Below are 19,214 nucleotides of genomic sequence, written 5' to 3'. Positions count from 1 at the left end.
ATATGGTGTTTTCCACGTCCAAAACAAGGGACAACTCACTATAGGTAGGGAGCTGGGCAGAGACAAAGGAGATAGTCAAAGGGCTCTTCAGAGGGGTATATTGTTTGTGCCCTGGTCCAAGGAGCATTTGAGGCATCAGGACATTTCATGTTCTAAGAGAAGGAGGGACTCTTCAAAGGTGTCTCAAATCATATCACCTGAAAAACTGCCCATACTATCAAACTCAAAGATAGACTTCTGGATTTTCAGGACTAGGAAAAGAAGTAGAGACAGGACAGAAAAAAATGAGGGGGTCTTCATAGTTTATGTTCATTCAAAATCAGGAAAGTAACACATGAACTCTTTCCTCTCCACATGTAAAATTTTATCCCAAAAGGTAGAAACAGTATCTTGGTGTTTAAGAAAAGCTAAGAATGATGGATAACACTTTTTTAACTTATAAATGTACTCCAGGGGGGCACCTGGGTGGCTCAGTGGGTTAAAGCCTCTGTCTTTGGCTCAGATCATGATCTCAGGGTCCTGGGATCCTCCCGCATGGTGGGGGGGTGGTCCTTGCTCAGCGGGGTGCCTGCTTCTCTCTCTGCCTCTGCCTGCCACTCTGCCTGCTTGTACCCTCTGTCTGTCTTTCTCTGACAAATAAAAAAAATCTTAAAAAAAAAAAGTACTCCACAATCTTAAATTTTTAAAGCCCAGAGAGGTAAGTAATTTAACCACCTGTCATACATAAACTACTTCATGTATCTGAAAATTGTCAACACTACAATAATGTCTTTGCCAGTAAATCAACCTCTTTTTTTTCTCACCATGACCATTATTAAATCTGTAACAACAATGACTAAATTGAATGGGAATCCCATAATAACCTAGAGCTAGTTTCTTAGAAATCATCAGTTGTCAAAACTTGATTTTCTGATTCCCATTCCTTTATGATAAGACCATTCCAGACAGTCAGACATTACAATACTTTAAATGAAAAGCTCTGGGCTCACTGAATTTCCATAATAGTTCATAGACAGGAGGAGAAAGGGACCAACCAAAAGAACAATTTGTTATCAGGGAGGATTATCCGATTGCAAAATGAGGAGAGAATGTGGAGTTGGCCTCTGGATTTAGTGATAACACAATCTCTGACCCATGAGGTAACAGTCATCAAACTTTAATAATGGTAAGGGAAAGAACATAGAATTTAAGAGTAGATGCTTACCCAACCTGAAAAAGCCCCAGAATTTAGGCTCTTAAAATGAGCTAGGGAAAGCCAATCCAACTTAACATTAATCCATTATTATCTTTATCAACAAAATGATTTTCAGAGAGCAGAAGTAGAAAGAAAGAAAGAAAGAAAGAGAGAGAGAGAGAGAGAGAGGAAAGGAGGGAAGGAAGGAAGGAAGGAAGGAAGGAAGGAAGGAAGGAAGGAAGGAAGGAAGGAAGGAAGGGGAGAAAGGTAGAAAAAGAAAGAAAGATAGACAAGGTAGTATATTTTAAATGTCAGGTATATAGAAAATGGAGACTATTGGAATCCCAAAAAGAAGCAATGTGTTGAGCTGGAAAAACCATAGGGAAAAGTTTCACAGAGGTTGGGAACAAAACTGGGTCAAAGGCGTTGACACAGAAATGAGCCTAATGTGTTTTGAAGATACTGAGTCAAGCTGCCCAGCTGCAGTGAAGAATTATGCAGGGTATTAAGAACAAGGGCCTTCTTGAAGTGTCTGGTGTGACTGTGAAATGATTCAATTGATTTTCCTGTGTGACCTCTGAAAGTAAAACACATGGAGACATGGTCACACCACATATTTCCAGCTGAAGCTCTGAAGTGTCCGTTTGCCACATCCGAAAGACAGATTCCCAGTAAAGAATCTGACTAGTCTAGAAAACCACTTAAGAAGTATTTAACAGTGGTGAATACTGTTGGGTAGAAATCACTAAGAGAGAACAGGATGCATTTCCTTTGTCAGGCTCTTTGTCTGCAAAGGCAAATGGGAAGTGTAGCTTATTCTTGGGTGTAGTTTCATCTCGCATCTAAATCACATATTCAGTCACTCTTCTTGCCCTCCATTTCAGGACAATTGTCATGTATCTAAAAGTGATCAGAGAATTTTCTCATAGAAGCTTTCTATCAAAAGATGGCAATGTTGAAAATATGTCTCCTGAAATAACCAAAAATCACATTTGAAGCCTTTGTCAATATCATTTATCAATTATAGTTATGCCAGGGTTTTTTCCAATTCATAATTGAATCCTCACTGATAAGTTATTATCCTAATAAATGGTAAAATAAAAGGTCAAACCTGAGCCGGGGGCATGGGATTAGTACTAAATCCCAAGATATCCTCTTATCACATCATGTGAGGAATATGTAATATCCACATGACATCATTGGTGATGTTACCCTTGATATCTCATTCATGAGAAGACAAGGTCACTGAATACAGTTTAAGAAGGAAAAACCTCAAATTACTTTTCAAAATTCTTTACCATTGGTTGACAAGTTCTCAAGTGTCCTGCCTATTTTCTTTCCAGAGAAGTCAGTTGACAGTGGCTTATTTTGAAACCCTGTTCTTCCAAACTCCAAAGCATTCCCAAATGGCAGTAACATCATGCTGTGTTTATAGAGACTCAAAAACCCTTGATGGTCATTTGGCACACCTCCTATCTAACTCAAGAATCACCTTACACAACTTCCATAAGTGCCACCAGACCATAAGCTTGTCCAGGCATGGAAAGCTCACTACATCCCAAGCCGCTGATACCATTTTTTTCAAAGTTCCACCTGGGAGAAAACTAAGGTGAGAGTGGCCTTCCTGGAATTTTAGTTCATTAATCCAAGTTGTGCCCTCTGAACTACACAGAGGAAACCTATTTTGAGACAAAAAGGGTTTTCAATGATTTGAAGTTGACTCTTATAAACCAAAATTTTCTCTTTTCTACCCACCACTCCAACTTCTATCCTCTCAGTCATGTGTGTGTGTGTGTGTGTGTGTGTGTGTGTGTGTGCGTCTTCTTCAGTTACCACAAATGTCTTATCACTGGCTTTTTAAGAACACCATTGATTTCCATGTAATTCACCCACCAATGGCCTCTTCCTGAGCCTCAGCCCCCTCCTTCAGCAGTATTTGATATGGTTGCCCTTCCCAAATCTTCCATCGAAAATCCACCCCCATTCTCAGCTTCCCTCTTTACTCAACTCTTCCAGCTCTCTTTCCAACTCCCACACCACATACTTGGGTGCCACCAATACTCTACTCTCAGATTTCTTTTTTTTTTTTCAAATGTTTTTATTGTGGTTAAACACTCATGACACAAAATTTCCTATCTTCACCATCTTTAAATGCTCCGTTCAGTAGTATTAAACACATTCATACCATTGTACAATCATCACCGCCATCCAGCTCTAGAACTTTTCATCTTGAAAAACTGAAACGCTATACCCACTAAACAGTAACTCCCCATTCCCTCCTCTCCCACCCCCTGGCAACCACCATTCTACTTTCTATCCCTATGATTTTGCCTTTGTATTCTTTTCCATAATGCCATTCTATGTCACAAAACACCCATGGTCTGAGCATTTAAATAAATATTTACTTAGAATTTATCACTAGGCACTGTGGTAGATTCTGAAATTACAATCAGCTAAATGACTACTTTCTATTTTTAGCCCTATTTTCTAACCAGGTGATTGTCCAAACAGACTAGCCATTAGGACCTCCTGTAGGGCTTTTATTGTACTAAACTTTTTATTTTGTGATAATTTTAGATTTATAGAACAGCTGCAAAATACAGAGCATTCCTGTACCCTCCTCACCCTCTTTTCTTTCCTCTAATGTCACCATTTTACATTACCATGACACAGTTATCAAAACCAAGAACCAATATTGACACATTACTGTTGACTTAAACTCAAGACTTTATTCTAACTCCACAAATTTCCATTAAAGTGCTTTCTCTGGGTCAGGATTTCTAGTCTCCTCTGGTCTGTGATGGGTTCTCAGTCTTTCTGTGTTGGCATTTTTTGTTGTTGTTGTTGTTGTTTGTTTTTTTAATGATATCATTGACAAATTTGAAGTGTACTGGTCAGGTGTCTTATAGAATGTCCTTCAATTTTGGGTTTGTCTGATATTTTTATAATGTTTGGACTGGGTTTATGGGTTTTAGGAGCAAACTCTACAGCAGGGAAGTGTTCCCCTCATCACACTACAGGGGGGATGCATGACATCTACATGACGTCATTGGTGACTTTGACCTTGGCCACTTAGTTAAGGTAGTGTGTGCCAGATTTTTAAACTGTAAAGTTACCATTTTCTTTTTCCTTTGGAAACCAGCCTACACCCAAAAGGACCTCCTATATGGGGGAATATCAACATATATTATTTGCAATTACTCTGAAAGGAAAATTGTTTTTTTCCTCTTGGAAGGCCTTTAAAATTTTAGATTGATGGGGGCATCTCAACCAGACTTTAGTAGGTCTGGGGAGAGGCCTGATAATTTGTACTTTTTACATTTCTTAGGATAGCAATCAGATTTGGGGTCCACTGTCCTAGTTGAAGTCAACCTCCATATTTCCAAATGTTCAAAAGACATTTGGATATCTCAAAAGCAATTTATATTCCAGCCAAAAGAAAAGAAAAAGCAGCTTTCTTTTACATACGGCACCATAAATTTCTTCTTCTCTTTCAGGTTAAGTCTTGGAGACAGCTTTAATTCCTCTTTCCCCTTTCTTACCTACACATGACTTGTTTTTAGATCCCAAAAAAATCTCACTTAGAAGCATTTATTGGATTTTTTCTTTTCTCTTTATGGCCTGGTCCAGACCTTCTAGGCTACTTCCTAGCCTAGAACAGCAGCTTTCTTTTTACATGCTCTCGTTTGTCTGTCCTCATCTGCACATAAAAACCTATCTTAAAAACCGCTGCTTTCCTTGGGGCACCAGGATGGCTCAGTCAGTTAAGTGTCAGACTCTTGATTTTGGCTCAGGTCATGATCTCAGGGTTGTGAGATGGAGCCCCCTGTCAGGTTCTGTGCTGGGTATGGAGCCTGCTTAAGATTTTCTCTCCTTCCTCTATGCTTCCATTCTCCCACCCCTTGCTCTCTCTAAAGAAAACAAAACAAAAGAAAACAAGGCACTGCCTTCCCTGTATTCATCCCCTATTGAAAATACTACAATAGCTACCCATTATCCATTATTATTACACTCCCAAGAAGGAGGCCTTCTGACATGAGTTAGGGATAAAATGACATCTTCAAGGTTAACCAATGGAGCTGTCATGGAAGGGGCTGGTGGGGAAAAAGTGGGAGTCACTGAGAAGAATAAAGCTCATTAAATTTGTTCCCTTCTGTTTTTCTCTGTGGTCAGGAGTTAATTCTCTTGAATTGGTCCTCTTGGATTAGTCTCTTTCTCCAAATGCAATTGGTACCCTAAACAGGCCTGGAGCTACCTCGTGATTATGAGCCACCCCCAGCCTTGGGAAGCCTAGCAGCTCATGGTTAGAAGCCATGAAGCAAACCACTGGGGTCAGCCTTAAGCAAGATCGCCTCTAAGCCAAGGTGAGGCCAGCTCTTCACCACGCTACAGGGCATGCAGTAAAATGGAATCTGGATATTTCCCCAGTAACTGAACAACTCCACAGGTAGAAGACCATATAACATTTTAAAATAAAGTCTTTATCTATAACTAAATGCATGGATTTATCTAAATTAGAAAATGTCCTGGCTCTAATTCCTAGGAAATCCTGAGAAGATGGCATTGCATCAAGAATTCAGGATCCTGACTAATGTTCTCATTCTGGAAACCAGGTCCTGACCCAGTCAATATTCCCCTTGATACCACACAAAATTAACTCTTTGTTCTAGGCATGTCAGTCTGCTCACTTTCTGCCACACACACAAAGGAAAGGTCATTATTAACTTGTTCACCTTCTAATCTTTCTCCCATTGTTTTCTCCATTGTTAGTTAGAAAAACTAACTCAAGTCCCTATTTCCCTGATGATTTTTTTTCCCCAATCACTCCAGCCCATAACTTCTCCTTCTGAGGTCATATTTAGTTTTTACTATGTAATTTAAACTGTTAGGTATTCAACTACTATACAATGTTTCATTTCTGGTAAACATTATGTCCAATATAATGCAAATTCTTTTTGGAAAGACAATGACATACTTAGACAATTCTCCTTAATGCTAAACACAGTATTAGACACACTTTATAATAGTATTAGACGAACTTTAAAATAGCAAACAATTTTAGATATGTCTTCCTTATTATTACATGTTTTAGAAATAAAGACTACTTACCAACAGCCCACCCCCAACACTATACCTTGGGTGAAGGAGTCCTGTGTTTGGATAAGTTCATGGTTTGCTGGTGGTGGTGGTCAATACCTAAATTTCATGAACAAATCTCATTCTATCAAGTCAACCTACTCAGTAAAACCAGGTGTAGCTACCATCTAAGTGAAGAACTGCCTAAAATAATTCATTTTTTGCAAATTCAGACATTAAAGATGGAATATAAAGAGTTATTGGGAAACACAAGGGTTCTGTGACTTGATTATGGAAGCTAGTGTGTGTGTGTGCCAGTATGCAAAGTCTACATCATAATCTTTGTGACTGACTATGAGAAGCTACTGGTCTAGGAGGACGCCTATGTTACGTGCACTCAGATTCATTTATTGGACAAATATTTAGTGAGCACTTATCATGTAGGAGCACTGTTCTAGGCCCTGGGAATACAGCTGTAAATAAATCAGACAAAAATCTCTGCCATCATGGAACCTATATTCTAAAGAAGCAGTTAAAGGCATTATTGAAAGCATGGTTATGAGGGCGCAAATTCCTGCCTTTTTCCCTTTGCTTCCAGTGGTGAATATTACAGCAATTTCCTTTGCTCAAAGCACAAAAACACCAACACTCCAACTGGTGTAAGGAATGCAATCATTCTGTTTCTCCATTTTAGTCAATACCTATGAAATAATTTTAATTATCTACATAGTTACAAAGGTGAGAATATTAATAATATATTGAACATTTATTAGCCAATTATTCTGCTAAAATCTTTTCCTGAATTATCTCATTTTATCCTCAGAACAATCCTGTGTCACCAAAGATAGGCATTATTATCATTTATACCATTCTCTAGATGAGACGATGCAGCACGAGGAGATTAAATAACTTTCTTGATGCTACAGAACAATATTATGAAACAATAACCTTTATGCATGGCTCTCTACTCTTTATAAACTGAAAAATAACTATTTTGTCATAAGAAACAATTTCTATTTATTTTTCCATTTTTCTGATTTTTAGAAACAAATTTTGACAGTGTGTCATCATTCATTTTTCCACAGTGACAGATTTATTTCTTTTTAATTAAAATAATTATTAACTCAAATAAATGAGATAATCCCATTTTGACGAGATTGCCTAAAACATTAAAATTATCTCCTAAATATTTTATTTTTCTCTGCTAGTGCAGAGACTTTTGTGTCTGGTCCAACCTTAAGATGTTGGTCTTGGGTGTCAATGCCAAGCAAATGCTACAGAGCTTTTCACTGCATAAAACTAGGATCAAAATTGGCAGATGAGGAAGAATCTATAGAGACATTTTTAGAAAGCAGATATGCATTTTGCTTTTGCAGAATTATTTTTTACATTTGTTCCTGTCTAACAAAACCAGTCAAATAGAACTCTTTTGAGAATTTGTATCTATTTCCTCTTTCACAACTAGTGGGAGCAGGAATTTGAGAAATAAAGGCAAGAGAAAGTTTTTCTATCAATTGATAGACCCTGGTTATATTAAGAAAGTACCCAGAATCAAAATATCCACAGTTTTAAAAATATGCTGATTATAATTAGTGATTTCTTCTGTACTTTCCTGCTATCTATTATAATAGCTCATGTGTATCCAGAACTTACCATGTTCCAGGAACACTTTAAGTGCTTTGTGCTATGACTAATCTAGTCCATACAATAGCCTTGGTTCTATTTCTACAGGCTTTCATAGATGAAGAGACTGAGGCCAAAGAGGTTTAAGAGATTTGCCCACGATCAAGGAGTTAGTAAGTCACAGCACCGAGAGGGTCATGAATAGACATAGCCTAGCTCAGAGTCTACACTCTTGACCGCAGCATCATACCGCCTCAGGATATGCTGTTTAGCCATCGTCAGTCAGGAACATCATCCCACCAACTGTTCACTATTGGTTGGGATAGACGGTGACTAGGATATAAAAAAGCAGGTTTCCTGGCTGGGATGAAGAGCCAGGAATCCAAGAACCTGAGGCATATGCAGAGCTGGGGATGCCACAGATGCATAGGTCAGCATCAGGGAAAGCAGAGCTGGTAGGAATAGCTAGGATGAAATTCAGTGCTTTTTCAATAAGTCAGAAGAAGTGGGTCACTCTTCAGTGCCATGATATGTCATTGCACTGCACGTCAGTGACCTGTCTCCTCTTGTTTACCTCATTCAACAGCAAGTATTTATCTACTATGTTCCAGGCTTTATGGCCTCATCTTCAGAGCTCATGCTCATAAAGCCAGAACATTAGACAAGTTATTTAATGCCTTTGTGTTTCATATCCTCCTATATAAGTGGGAATGATACTAATGTGTAACCTGTGTGTTCTACAGATAGTGTTATATGGATACAGCGAGTCCTCAGGTTCTTAGAACAGTGCCTGGCATGCATACGACACAACCGCTCTCTTATGATTTTGGGTGTAAAGATCAATGAAATGATGATATGAAAATGCTTTTTTTCAACTGTAAAGGTGCCCCAAATGTAAAGGTTATGTTGAGATTCCATAGGAAAGGTCAAGCAGGCATCTGTTCGTGTCATCAGCAGTATCTTGTGTCAGTCACCCTAGGAGATGGGACCAGTCAAGTTTCAGAAACTCAGAATGACATCCCGGTGGGGAGGTGGTCATGAAAAAGTCAAGTCTCCATCTCCTACAAGTGCCTCATTCAGCCCTGATGAATGATGACAATTTCTTGGTAGTCGTACTAGGCTTCCCGGAGTAAGAGGCAGAAGGAAGCTGTCCTCCCCTGTTCTGGAAAGACCTGGACCATGTGACTCACCACAGGGCAGGGGGACATGGGTCTGTGCATCATGTGCTTCAGTCTAACCATCAAGAAACCCAGACCATCGATGACTATGAAATATTTACATATAATGTTAGATTAGTTAGGGATTCCTCAACATTAACATGTGAGACTGCAGTCAGCCTTGACAGGCAACCTGTCTCAACTTCTATAGGATCCACCATAGGTTTGATTCCATTTAATACTGAATAGAAACCATGAACAAAGGAACTTGGTTACTCCCAGCTAATGAAATGTGTGTATTAGAAAAAGTTATAATCATCATTAAGGAGAGCATGTGATGTAATGAGCACTGAGTATTATATAAGACTGATGAATCACTGGCATCTATCTCTGAAACTAATAATACATTTATATGTTAATTAATTGCATTTAAATTTTAAAAAAGAAAGAAGAATGGCTAAAAAAACAAAGAGAGAGAAAAACTTATAACCAAACAAGTCAGCAAATTACCTCACACTTTACAGAATTCAAAGGTCATTTTCTTAATGACCTGTTGGAGAATGCCCTTCCTGCACCCATTAAACATTTATTTTAAAGCCCCTATTCTGACTGATGAGATGTGCCCTTGAAGCAAACACTGAGAGACAAGGAGCACTCCAAATCCCCCATACAGAACATAAGAAACAGAAGTAAACTTAGTACTTGCAAAACGAAAGTCCTTTGATGAAAGGATCTCTAGCATTACTGGAAGCAAGTCCCAAGTGAAAAAAGATGAAGAAGCAGATCTCTCTACATCTCTGAATTGTGTCCATGTTTTGCCAGCAAGAAACAGAACCGTTTTCTTTACCCAATCTGCTGTTTTTTTAATGACTGAATACTGTAAAAAATTTACATTCATTCAGTCAATTAACTAATAGCTTTTGAGGTCCTACTATGTGCCAGGCACTCTTTGTGCATCCCCCAGCCAAAAAACTAAATAAGGCTAAATGAATGAATAAATCCAAGGCTTTGCAGTGAGGGAAATATTAAATTAATAACTCATCCTGTTATACTATCAACTCAGGCACTTTTAAACTGAAAAAAGGCTGAACACAAACATTGTTATAGTTTGGTTACACTTTTCATCACCATTTTGGAATCCATGCCTTTACTCTCCCAGTCAAGTAAATAATATACTACATATCCTCAAAAAAAAGTAAAGAATGAAGAAAAGTACTCCGTGGCTATTGGAATTTACCTCGCTGATATTGAAAGTAGGTTATTGCCTAAGTGATCTGAATTAAGATTAAATACACCCTCTCCAACCATTAAAAAAAAAAAAAACCCTCTCATTTCTTTAAATTTAACAATTAGAGATTCATTTAAGCTACCAAATTTCCTTCCTTAAGATAAAAATATGTCTGGGAAGACTAGCTAATAATAGTATTACAAAGCATACCCATTTTAATCAGATTGCTTTCTTCTTACATTTTACTTTGGTGCCCTCCTGATCCCGACTGCTCCCCCCACCCACCCACAGATTCTTTGTGGATCCAGGGAGCCGTCATGGTAATTTTGGAAGGGTTTCAAGATCATGGCTTAGGCTTAACTGCATGCAGCCTGGACCCTTCCTCCTGGAAGTTGCTAATCCTAATGGAGAGTTTACAAGTATGGCCCATTGTTCATAGAGCTGATTAAAAGTAGAGCGTGTTGCCTGTCCCTCTGACTGTCCCCCCGACTGTCCTCCTCATGACACTCATGTCTGTGTCCCAGCATGAGCCAACTACAATAAAAGGGTGGAAAAAAACAAGATGAGGTTCTTGCACTGGGCTCTCTGAGGACTCACGGGCACCCAGACACTAGGGTGAGCAGTGTCTGCAGAGACCCAGGGACAGACATGGGGACTGTCTGTCCTCAGGGCCTTTGACTTCAGCACAGACATGGGCAGACCAAAGCATCCACAGGGGCACCTTCAGCTGGGTGTAACAAGGCATGCTTGCAAGCGGTGGGATCTTCCAGGATTATTTGGGAATTTCCACACAACAACTGAGAATGGAGAAAAAGCAAAAATCAATTTGTAGCAGCTGCTTAAGTGCAAAACCTGGGATTTTGAAGAGGGAAAAAACACTCCTAATGTTCTTCTAAGCCAGAAGTATAACTGGAGAGGCATAGCCTAAAATCGTTCAGCTTTTGGGGTTTCAGTTACTTCATTTGTACAATGGGAATTTTACTTGCTGTCACCCACCTTCTTGGTGACTTGGAAGCTAGACTCGTAGTATGATTACACTCGTATTCTCAGGCAGAACTTAAACCGACCCGCAAATATTAAATTTTTTTTTCAAAGACTTTATTTATTTATTTGACAGACAGAGATCACAAGTAGGCAGAGAGAGAGGAAGGGAAGCAGGCTTGGGATCATGACCTGAGCCAAAGGCAGAGGCTTTAACCCACTGAGCCACTCAGGCACCCCAATATTAATGTTTTCAATTTTAATGAGGAGGGGAATATATTTTTAGTCTTAAAACTCACTCATTTTTTAAAAGGTAGCACTTTTTTACCTTTTTCACTGGTTATGATTTCCATTTTAGTTTTATACTGCCACTGGGTGAGAGGGAGAAATTTAATACAGAATCAAAAAAGATAATCTGATTTCTTTGAGATAGAAAAAAAAGATACTTTAAGCAAAGTTATTGCCTCTTTTAGAGATTTATTTGCTTATTTGTTTAAGATTTTATTTATTCATTAGAGCAGGAGCAGAGGGTAGAGACAGAAGCAGAGGGAGAAGCAGACTCCCTACTGAGCAGAGAACCTGATGCTGGGCTGGATCCAGGACCCCAGGATTATGACCTGAGCCAAAGGCAGATGCTGACTGAGCCACCCAGGCGCCCCTAAAGAGAGAGAGAGAGAGAGAACAGGCAAGTGTGCGGGACCTGGGAGAGGGGCAGAGGTTGAGGGAGAGAAAATCTCAAGCAGAGTCCCTGCTGAGCCTGGAACAGGAAGCTAGGCTAGGTCTCACAACAGTGAGATCATGACCTGAGCTGAAATCAGCCTAACCAGCTGAGCCACCCAGGGGCCCCAAAGTTATTGCGTCGTTACCATATTTCTCAAAGAAATAAGAATCCATGGTTCTCTCTATTATGATAAATTCTGCATGAAACAAAGATCCCATTACAAAGTAAATGAAAGTTATATAGTGCTCAAAAATTTCTGTTGAACTTCCCAGTGGAAATGTTAGTTAAAGATGAGTACAATGTCAAGTTGCTGAGGGCCTTGGGCTCATCTGAAGCAGCTCCTTCATTTTACAAATGAGAGAAATAATGTTCAGAAATTGGACATCTCAGTCACAGAATGGCAGAGCTGGAACCAGGTCTCATGTCTGCTCCATGCCTGATCTCCAGGCACTCCCCTCTCCCACTGAACCCCTCCCCCGTCACACACACAAACACACACACACGCACACATTAGTGCATCACACAGTACATTGCTCACATTTTCTTCAAAAAGTAACTAACATTTAACATGTGATTTAACTTAGGAATGAGACTGAAAAGTCAAGTGCGTGTGAGAGAAATAGAACCACTTTATGGGACCACTGATGCCAACAGATTACATCCTTTGGGATTTTGCCTGCAGTGGGGCTCTTAGGAGATCTGGAGACTGAATTCAGTTCCCTAAGCCAAACATTCAACAGGGCAGTTGCCCAATCAGGTTACCCTGAGTGTGCCACGGAACTGGGTTGGAGTTTTGTTTTGTCTTTTCCTTTCTGCCTTGTGACAAGGTTTGAGAAAAACATAAAGTATTACGTGATAGTAAAGGGGAAAGGATATCTATCAACCTGGAATCATCACTTCTACCACAACATTTCTGCTGCCACAGTGCCCTTATCTAGGCCTTAATTATTCTTAGTCCATGGATTATATCTGAGACCATCAGGTCCTCTGGCCCCCAACTCCATCCCCTCACCCCACACTGCACCCTGTATCTTTGGACTGTCCTGCCTATTTCAAATCCTACCCAAGCGTCAAGGCACCCACTCATGTCCTTCATGCAACTTTTCCCGCTGCTCCATTCTCCCTGGTGAGCTAGCCCTTCTCTGTCTGGTTTTATGAATGTTGCTCTTACTGTTTCATATTGGTTAGTCTTGCATTCCTAACTTCAGAATAACATCTTTTTTTTTTTTTTAAAGATTTTATTCATTTGGGCGAGAGAGAGCAGGAGTGGAGGGGAGAGGCAGAAGCAGACTCCCCGCTGAGCAGGGATCCTGACACAGGGCTCCACCTCAGGACCCCGGAGATCATGACCTGAGCCAAAGGCAAAGGCTTAACCAACTGAGCCCCCCCAGGGGGACCTCAGCATAACATCCTTCAGGCAGGCCTCATGTCTAGGAATCTCTTGAGCCCTCTTCCCAGCCCTATTCTCATATGCTCTAACATCTTGCTGACTAGAGCAGATTTTCAATCAATACTTTGTTGGAAAATCCAGACGAGGTGGAGGAAGAAAACGGCTGCTTCCTCCCAGCAATGTAGCCCAGAGCATCAGCACTGTCTCTGGACCTAAGGCTCTCTACCTATGGTTCTTTCTCAGACTCCACGTGATGCCCCTACTAGTTGTCACTCACTTCTTTCTCTGCTGGGTTCCTTCAATCAGTCCATTCTCTGTAACTATGGCCCTAAGTCAGATCTGCTTCCAACCAAGGTCATGACACCTTTTAGCCACCTCTCCTACTGCAAGGCCCAAAGCCAGATGAAAGTGTCCACAAACTTTCCACCTCTTTCCCCACCACGGGATAAATCCAGTCGTTCCCAGGCTTGAAGGTAGAGGAGATATCATGGAGACACTTAAAGCTGTGGAGACCCCCCCTGCTCCCACATCAACCCCCCAAGCTCAGGTGCCCCTACCCTCAGCCCAGCTAAAACTACAAAATATTGCTTCTCCCTTCCCCTCCCTGCCTCAAAATGATCATGATGTAGAAGGGATGTCTTGATGTAATAGGATGTGCCCACCTGCATGCCTTCCTCGGTCCCTTCCCACATCCACCTGCAAGAACTGTCCCCGGCACTTTCCGTCCCGCGCTCTGCCAACACCGCCTCCTGAGGAAGCGAGGCCAGCCTCTAGCGGGTCCAGGGGTCCTGCTCCTCCAGCCCCCCACTCCGCCCTCGGGCCGGACCGCACCCAGAGCTCCCAAACCGAACAGCCCAAGTGTACTTTTTCTCAGTGAAGGAAAGTTTTCTCTCTCCCATGTCATCCCAAAATAGGAAAGAAGAAGTTCCAAGTAAAACTCCGCACTGCTTAGATAGTGCGCTCCGTGAAACAGGCCATTTCCCCTTCCCTCTCAGCAGCCCGGGACTAAGGTCGCAGGAGTTGTCTTCCACTCTCCTCCGGCTCCTCCCCACTGTCCTCACAAGGGCCGGGGGTCTTAATCCATTCCTGCCCCTCTAAGAGTCGCCCCCCTATCTCTCGAACACCCAAGGCCCACACACACCCGCCAATTGCTCTCCACCATCCTCGGCACTCCCGGGGCCCATCTTCAGCCGCCGGTTTCCTCCCTTCTGCCTCCCCCAGCTGTCCTTCTCGGTCCAGGCTCCCCTGCCCCCTCCTCCGTCGGTGGGCTCCCCTGCTGCCCCCTCACTCGCGGGCACCTGTGCCAGCAGCGGGGCCGCGGGATCCCGCCCGCCCTCGGGCAGCCCCAACAGGTGCAGCCCTAGGTGCCAAGAGCCGAAACCAGCTCCTCGCGCTCGCCCAGGGGTCAGAGAGCTCCGCCTGGGCCCCGACAGCCCCCAGCGCGTCCTGGGGGCCCAGACGTGCGCGCGGAGCAGGTTCGCGCTCCCTGCCACTCCGCCGCCGACTTTCCTGCGGGGGCTCCGGCGTCCGGCGCGCCACTTACCCAGGGCGAGGGCCAGGAGCAGTGGCAGGGAGCCGGCGCCGCTGCCCGGGGCGGCCCGGTCCATCAACCCCGCGCTGCGGGGCCGGGCAGCCCCTGGACGAGTCCCCCTCCTCCTGCGCCCCTTCCCCGGCCGCGGGCGCCCGAGGGCGGGCCTGGAAACCACTCTCTCTGGCCAGCCGGAAACGAAACTACTTCTCAGCCGGGCACCCGGGCCTGGGCAGGCAACACCCGGGGCGCGGGCGGCTCCGGGAGTGCAGCCCGGGCGGAGGGAGCCTCCTATTTATCCTCGCTCTTCCTGCACACACCCCAGCCTCGGGGCGCGGGACTCCGTCGGGGTAGCCTCCACGCTGCTCCCACCCAAGTTGCCCCACACCCACACCCACACTCAAGGACCGGCTCGAGCTGCCCTCGGGCCAGCTCACCCGCTCCCCCTGCTGGGTCGCACCTGACTCTCCGCTTCCCTCCCCTTTGGGGACCGAGCCAGGTACTTAGGTAGCGGAGCGAACACCCCCGAGGGCGGTGAGGGGCCGGGCCAGCGGGCGGTGCTTCGGGCTCTAAGCTCCTCTAAGCTCCCGCAAGGCGCTGGGAGAGCCTCAAGCCCCACGCGTGCCCTGAATTCTAGCTTCCCTTATTTCGACCAACTGTTGGTGTCTCCGAGGGACCGGAGCCACCATTCAGTGTGATTAACCTTAGGGCTTTGACAACTTACAGGACTTTCCTTTACCTACATCATTTGTTGCACATCTGGGAGTTTAGCTCCCCAAGAGCTACGTTAGCAATTTCATTTGTTTTCTTATGTATCCATTTACTCCTTGATCCATTGCATTCTCCTTTATTTCAAAAGCTCATGTACTTCATTGGTTCTCTAAAAATAAGGAGAATGCATTTTGCCTGTGGCTTGCCAAGCACTCTCTCTCCTTCATCGCACCTCCTCTTCATGGAGAGGTGGGATGCAAGGGCTCTGCACCAAGCATTTTCTGGAACACAAGGGCACCCTCGCAGCTTTCAAAGATGAGAAGCAACATCCAATGTTACCTTATGTGATTAATATATCTGCCTCTAAAATAACTAAAGGGTACAGCTGTTTTCATACTGGTCCATATGCCTCTTGCAAGATCACTATGTGATCACACCCCCCACCCTACCCCCACCCCACCCCAGTCCAGACTTGTATTTATATAGTATCCAAAAGTCCAATAAACATTCATTAGCATACGAAATGCAGTTCAAATATCTGTCCCTTCCTCCCCATTGTTTAAGTTAAACAAATTATGATGCACTTTTCTTCCACAAGTGACATTTCATTTCAAAACCAATTCATATTATTTTAGTGCCCCAGGCAACTGATCCATCCAGGAGAATAAAAAATCAGCGGTTAATTTCGCGAATCCCGTTCTAACCCTCACATGACAGCTCATAAAACATTGATATGGTAAGCATGGGGTTTAGAGAAATCTAAGGTTGTGGGATAGAAGGTTACTACATTCCAAATAAAAAGGGCAGGTGCAGAGAAGGCAAGGGATTTGACATCATCTCCCCTCCTCTCCCTTTTCTTTTCTGATATTCTCTCCTCCCTCCAGTGCCCCATGCTAAAGTATCTTTCTCTCTGAGATGGTACCCTATCAAGGAGCTGTCCTGCTCTCCGCAGCAGAACATCACTGTCTTCTTTTTCCATAGATACTAATAAAAAATAAAGCACACCTAGACAACAAATAAATAAATAAATAAATAAATAAATAAGTAAGTCTAAATGTTTGTTGGGTATCATAAAGTGCCCGGACTTGATGTAAGTGTTCATCGTTCATGCCATTCAAATGGTAAATTAACTTTTTCAGGCCACTAGAGTATGAACGAGTGTAATTTAATGCCAGAAATAAAATATGTATTCTGGAGAATATTGCTTCCCAATTTCCTGGCACTGAAATCTCAAGGTCAAGCCACTTCCTTTATCCTTCCTTCCTTTCTACCTACCCCCTCTCCCTTTTTTCCTTTCTTCTTCCTCCTCCTCTTCCTCATCTCTCTCTCTCTCTCTCTCTCAATTCATTCACTCATGGAGGAAGGTAAATCTCTGATCCAACTACAAACTTTGGGAGAGTCTGACCTTTCTGTGGCCTCATTTGGGGAACTGGGGTGTGTCTCAAGGCTTTAGATTTTAAGCTGAGCTGTTACTAAGGAAAGAGTGGGTCAAAACTGCACCAAAGTCACCAGGGAGGACTGGTATCCCCACTCTCCCCAGACAAGGGGTTTCTTGATGGCATGTTTCGTGTGCCAGCTTTAGGCAGGTAAAACCAGCCCTCCCAAATCTGGTATGACGCTTGAGTGGATTCCTTTGGAAGGTCTTTGCAACAAGCATCTCCTCCCACACAGAGCGGCCTCCAGCTGGAACACACCTTCCCGCCTCTGGACAGGACAATATAAGCTAGTGGTTATTTCTGGGACACAACACATAAGCAGACACACATGTGGCAGAAGGGAAAATTTCAGAATGTATTCATTCTAGGTCAGCCTGCATTCTCCATCCTGTTGCTTTAAGGCACTCAGTAGCACAGGAAAACGTCCTAGTGGTCATTAACATTCTTTAATTCCCTAAGAGTGAGTGAATGAAAAGAGACAGGAAGGGTGGAAAGCTCTATAAAACATAGTATTTTGGGGAACCTGAGAGGCTCAGTGGGTTAAAGCTTCTGCCTTCCTTGGAGGTCATGATCCCAGGGTCCTGGGATCAAGCCCCGCATGCATCGGGCTCTCTGCTCCATGGAGAGTCTGCTTTCTCCTCTCTCTCTCTCTCTCTGCCTGCCTCCCTGCCTACTTGTGATCTCTCTCTGTCAAATAAATAAATAAAATCTTTTTTAAAAGTTTTAAAAATAATATTTTGGAATAATGATAATATTTTGCATTGTAGATTGTTAAAAATTAAAAGCACAATGTATGTAGAGAACTTTCAAATATTCCACTTGAAATCCCTGAACTGTTCTCTAAGGAAAACCAGTGAAAAACCACTTCCTGAAAGCTGTATTTGGGTGATTTCGTTTTATAATCTAGTTTTTCTGGGAGGAGGGGATTATTGGTTTTGTTTTTGGTTTTTCCCCCCTTGTCTGTTTTATTATACCTTCTTCTTCAGTCTCTCAGGGATCTTTTTTTAAATTAAGTTTGTTATTTTTATTGCAGTGTAGATAACATACAGGCTTCTATTAGTTTCAGGTGTACGGTAGAGTGATTTGACACTTCCATACACCACCCTGTGCCCATCATGACGAGAGTATTCTTAAACCCTATCACTTATTTCATCCATCCCCCACCCACCTTTCTGAAGGATCCTTTTTTTGTTTAATATATACGCCTCAATCTGTTTGACTTGCCATATTTTTTCAGTGGTAGCTTAATACAAATCCAATGAACCTAAGCTATAATCTTCTCTACGATATTATACCTATAGTTTTAGCTCATGATAGTGATCGTTTCCTTTACCCATATTCTTATCTATGCCAAAAAGATAACTTCTGATTTTTTTTTAAAATCTGGGCTTTTGTGTTGGCCTAGTGTAAGACTAAGTAGGCAAACACCTAAATGGCATAATTTTAATGCTCTAATATGGCAAGGCCCTAGATATCCCAACCCAATGAACCTGCCATCATGGCTTCACCCCTTCCTCCGTGGTCCCAGACACTCCTCCGGGTAAGACAACAGAGGTGGAATATTATGTACAACTGGTTTGGGAGTCTGTTCATTCTGTTCAGATTGGGGTTGGGTCACCAATTGCATGGATCACAAATGACTCATCTGTCTGAGCCCAGTGTCCTCATCGATAAAATGTGATGGTAATGATTTGCAGTGTTTATGGTTCCCAAAGATATATCTCTCTAAGGCAAAAATCTCGCATATTAGAAATTATTCAGTGCAAACATCTGTCATATTACTATTAAAACCTAATTATAGGTACATAGAAAGTAGGAACTGGTTTCCTTCACTATCCCTCTCTAACTAAGAGTTGTAGTGGACAGAAGGAAACAGCACCCAGAAAAGCCCTGATGGGAAAGAAACACTGCGCCTAAAGTTGAGGGGATTTGGGCACTATCTGCCTGTCCATACTCCCTTAGACTCTTCTGACCTTCTTCTCCCTCCTTTTCATCCCTCCTCTCTCTTTCAACTCTATTTAGAGACCAAGATGACATATAACCCAGGGTGTGATATTTATTAAACAGTAAACAGAGAGTACTGTTTTGAAGGTTTAAGTAAATGAACTCTCTAGTTTTCCAAAGTCCAGAAAAATAAATTAATCTTTTAAGTTAAACAAATTAATCTTCAATGAGCTTATAAAATAGTA

General features: G+C 42.5%; 1 protein-coding gene across 2 annotated transcripts in view; it reads right to left on the bottom strand.

The window, feature by feature from the left end:
• The window catches only part of BTC (betacellulin), a 41,392-nt gene extending 26,094 nt beyond the window's left edge, over positions 1-15,298 (bottom strand). For both annotated transcript variants that reach the window (XM_032840149.1, XM_032840232.1), the window contains exon 1: positions 14,894-15,298. In XM_032840149.1, coding sequence (XP_032696040.1) covers positions 14,894-14,957 — 64 coding nt within the window. In that variant the 5' untranslated portion in view covers positions 14,958-15,298. The remainder of the gene's footprint in view (positions 1-14,893) is intronic.
• Between the last annotated feature and the right edge of the window lie 3,916 nt (positions 15,299-19,214).

The sequence above is a fragment of the Lontra canadensis genome, unplaced genomic scaffold (genome assembly GCF_010015895.1).
Source record: "Lontra canadensis isolate GAN:19392208 unplaced genomic scaffold, GSC_riverotter_1.0 scaffold1, whole genome shotgun sequence".
NCBI lineage: Eukaryota > Metazoa > Chordata > Mammalia > Carnivora > Mustelidae > Lontra > Lontra canadensis.
The sequence above is the reverse complement of the archived record's forward strand: the minus strand, read 5'-3'. Positions and strand labels throughout refer to the sequence as shown.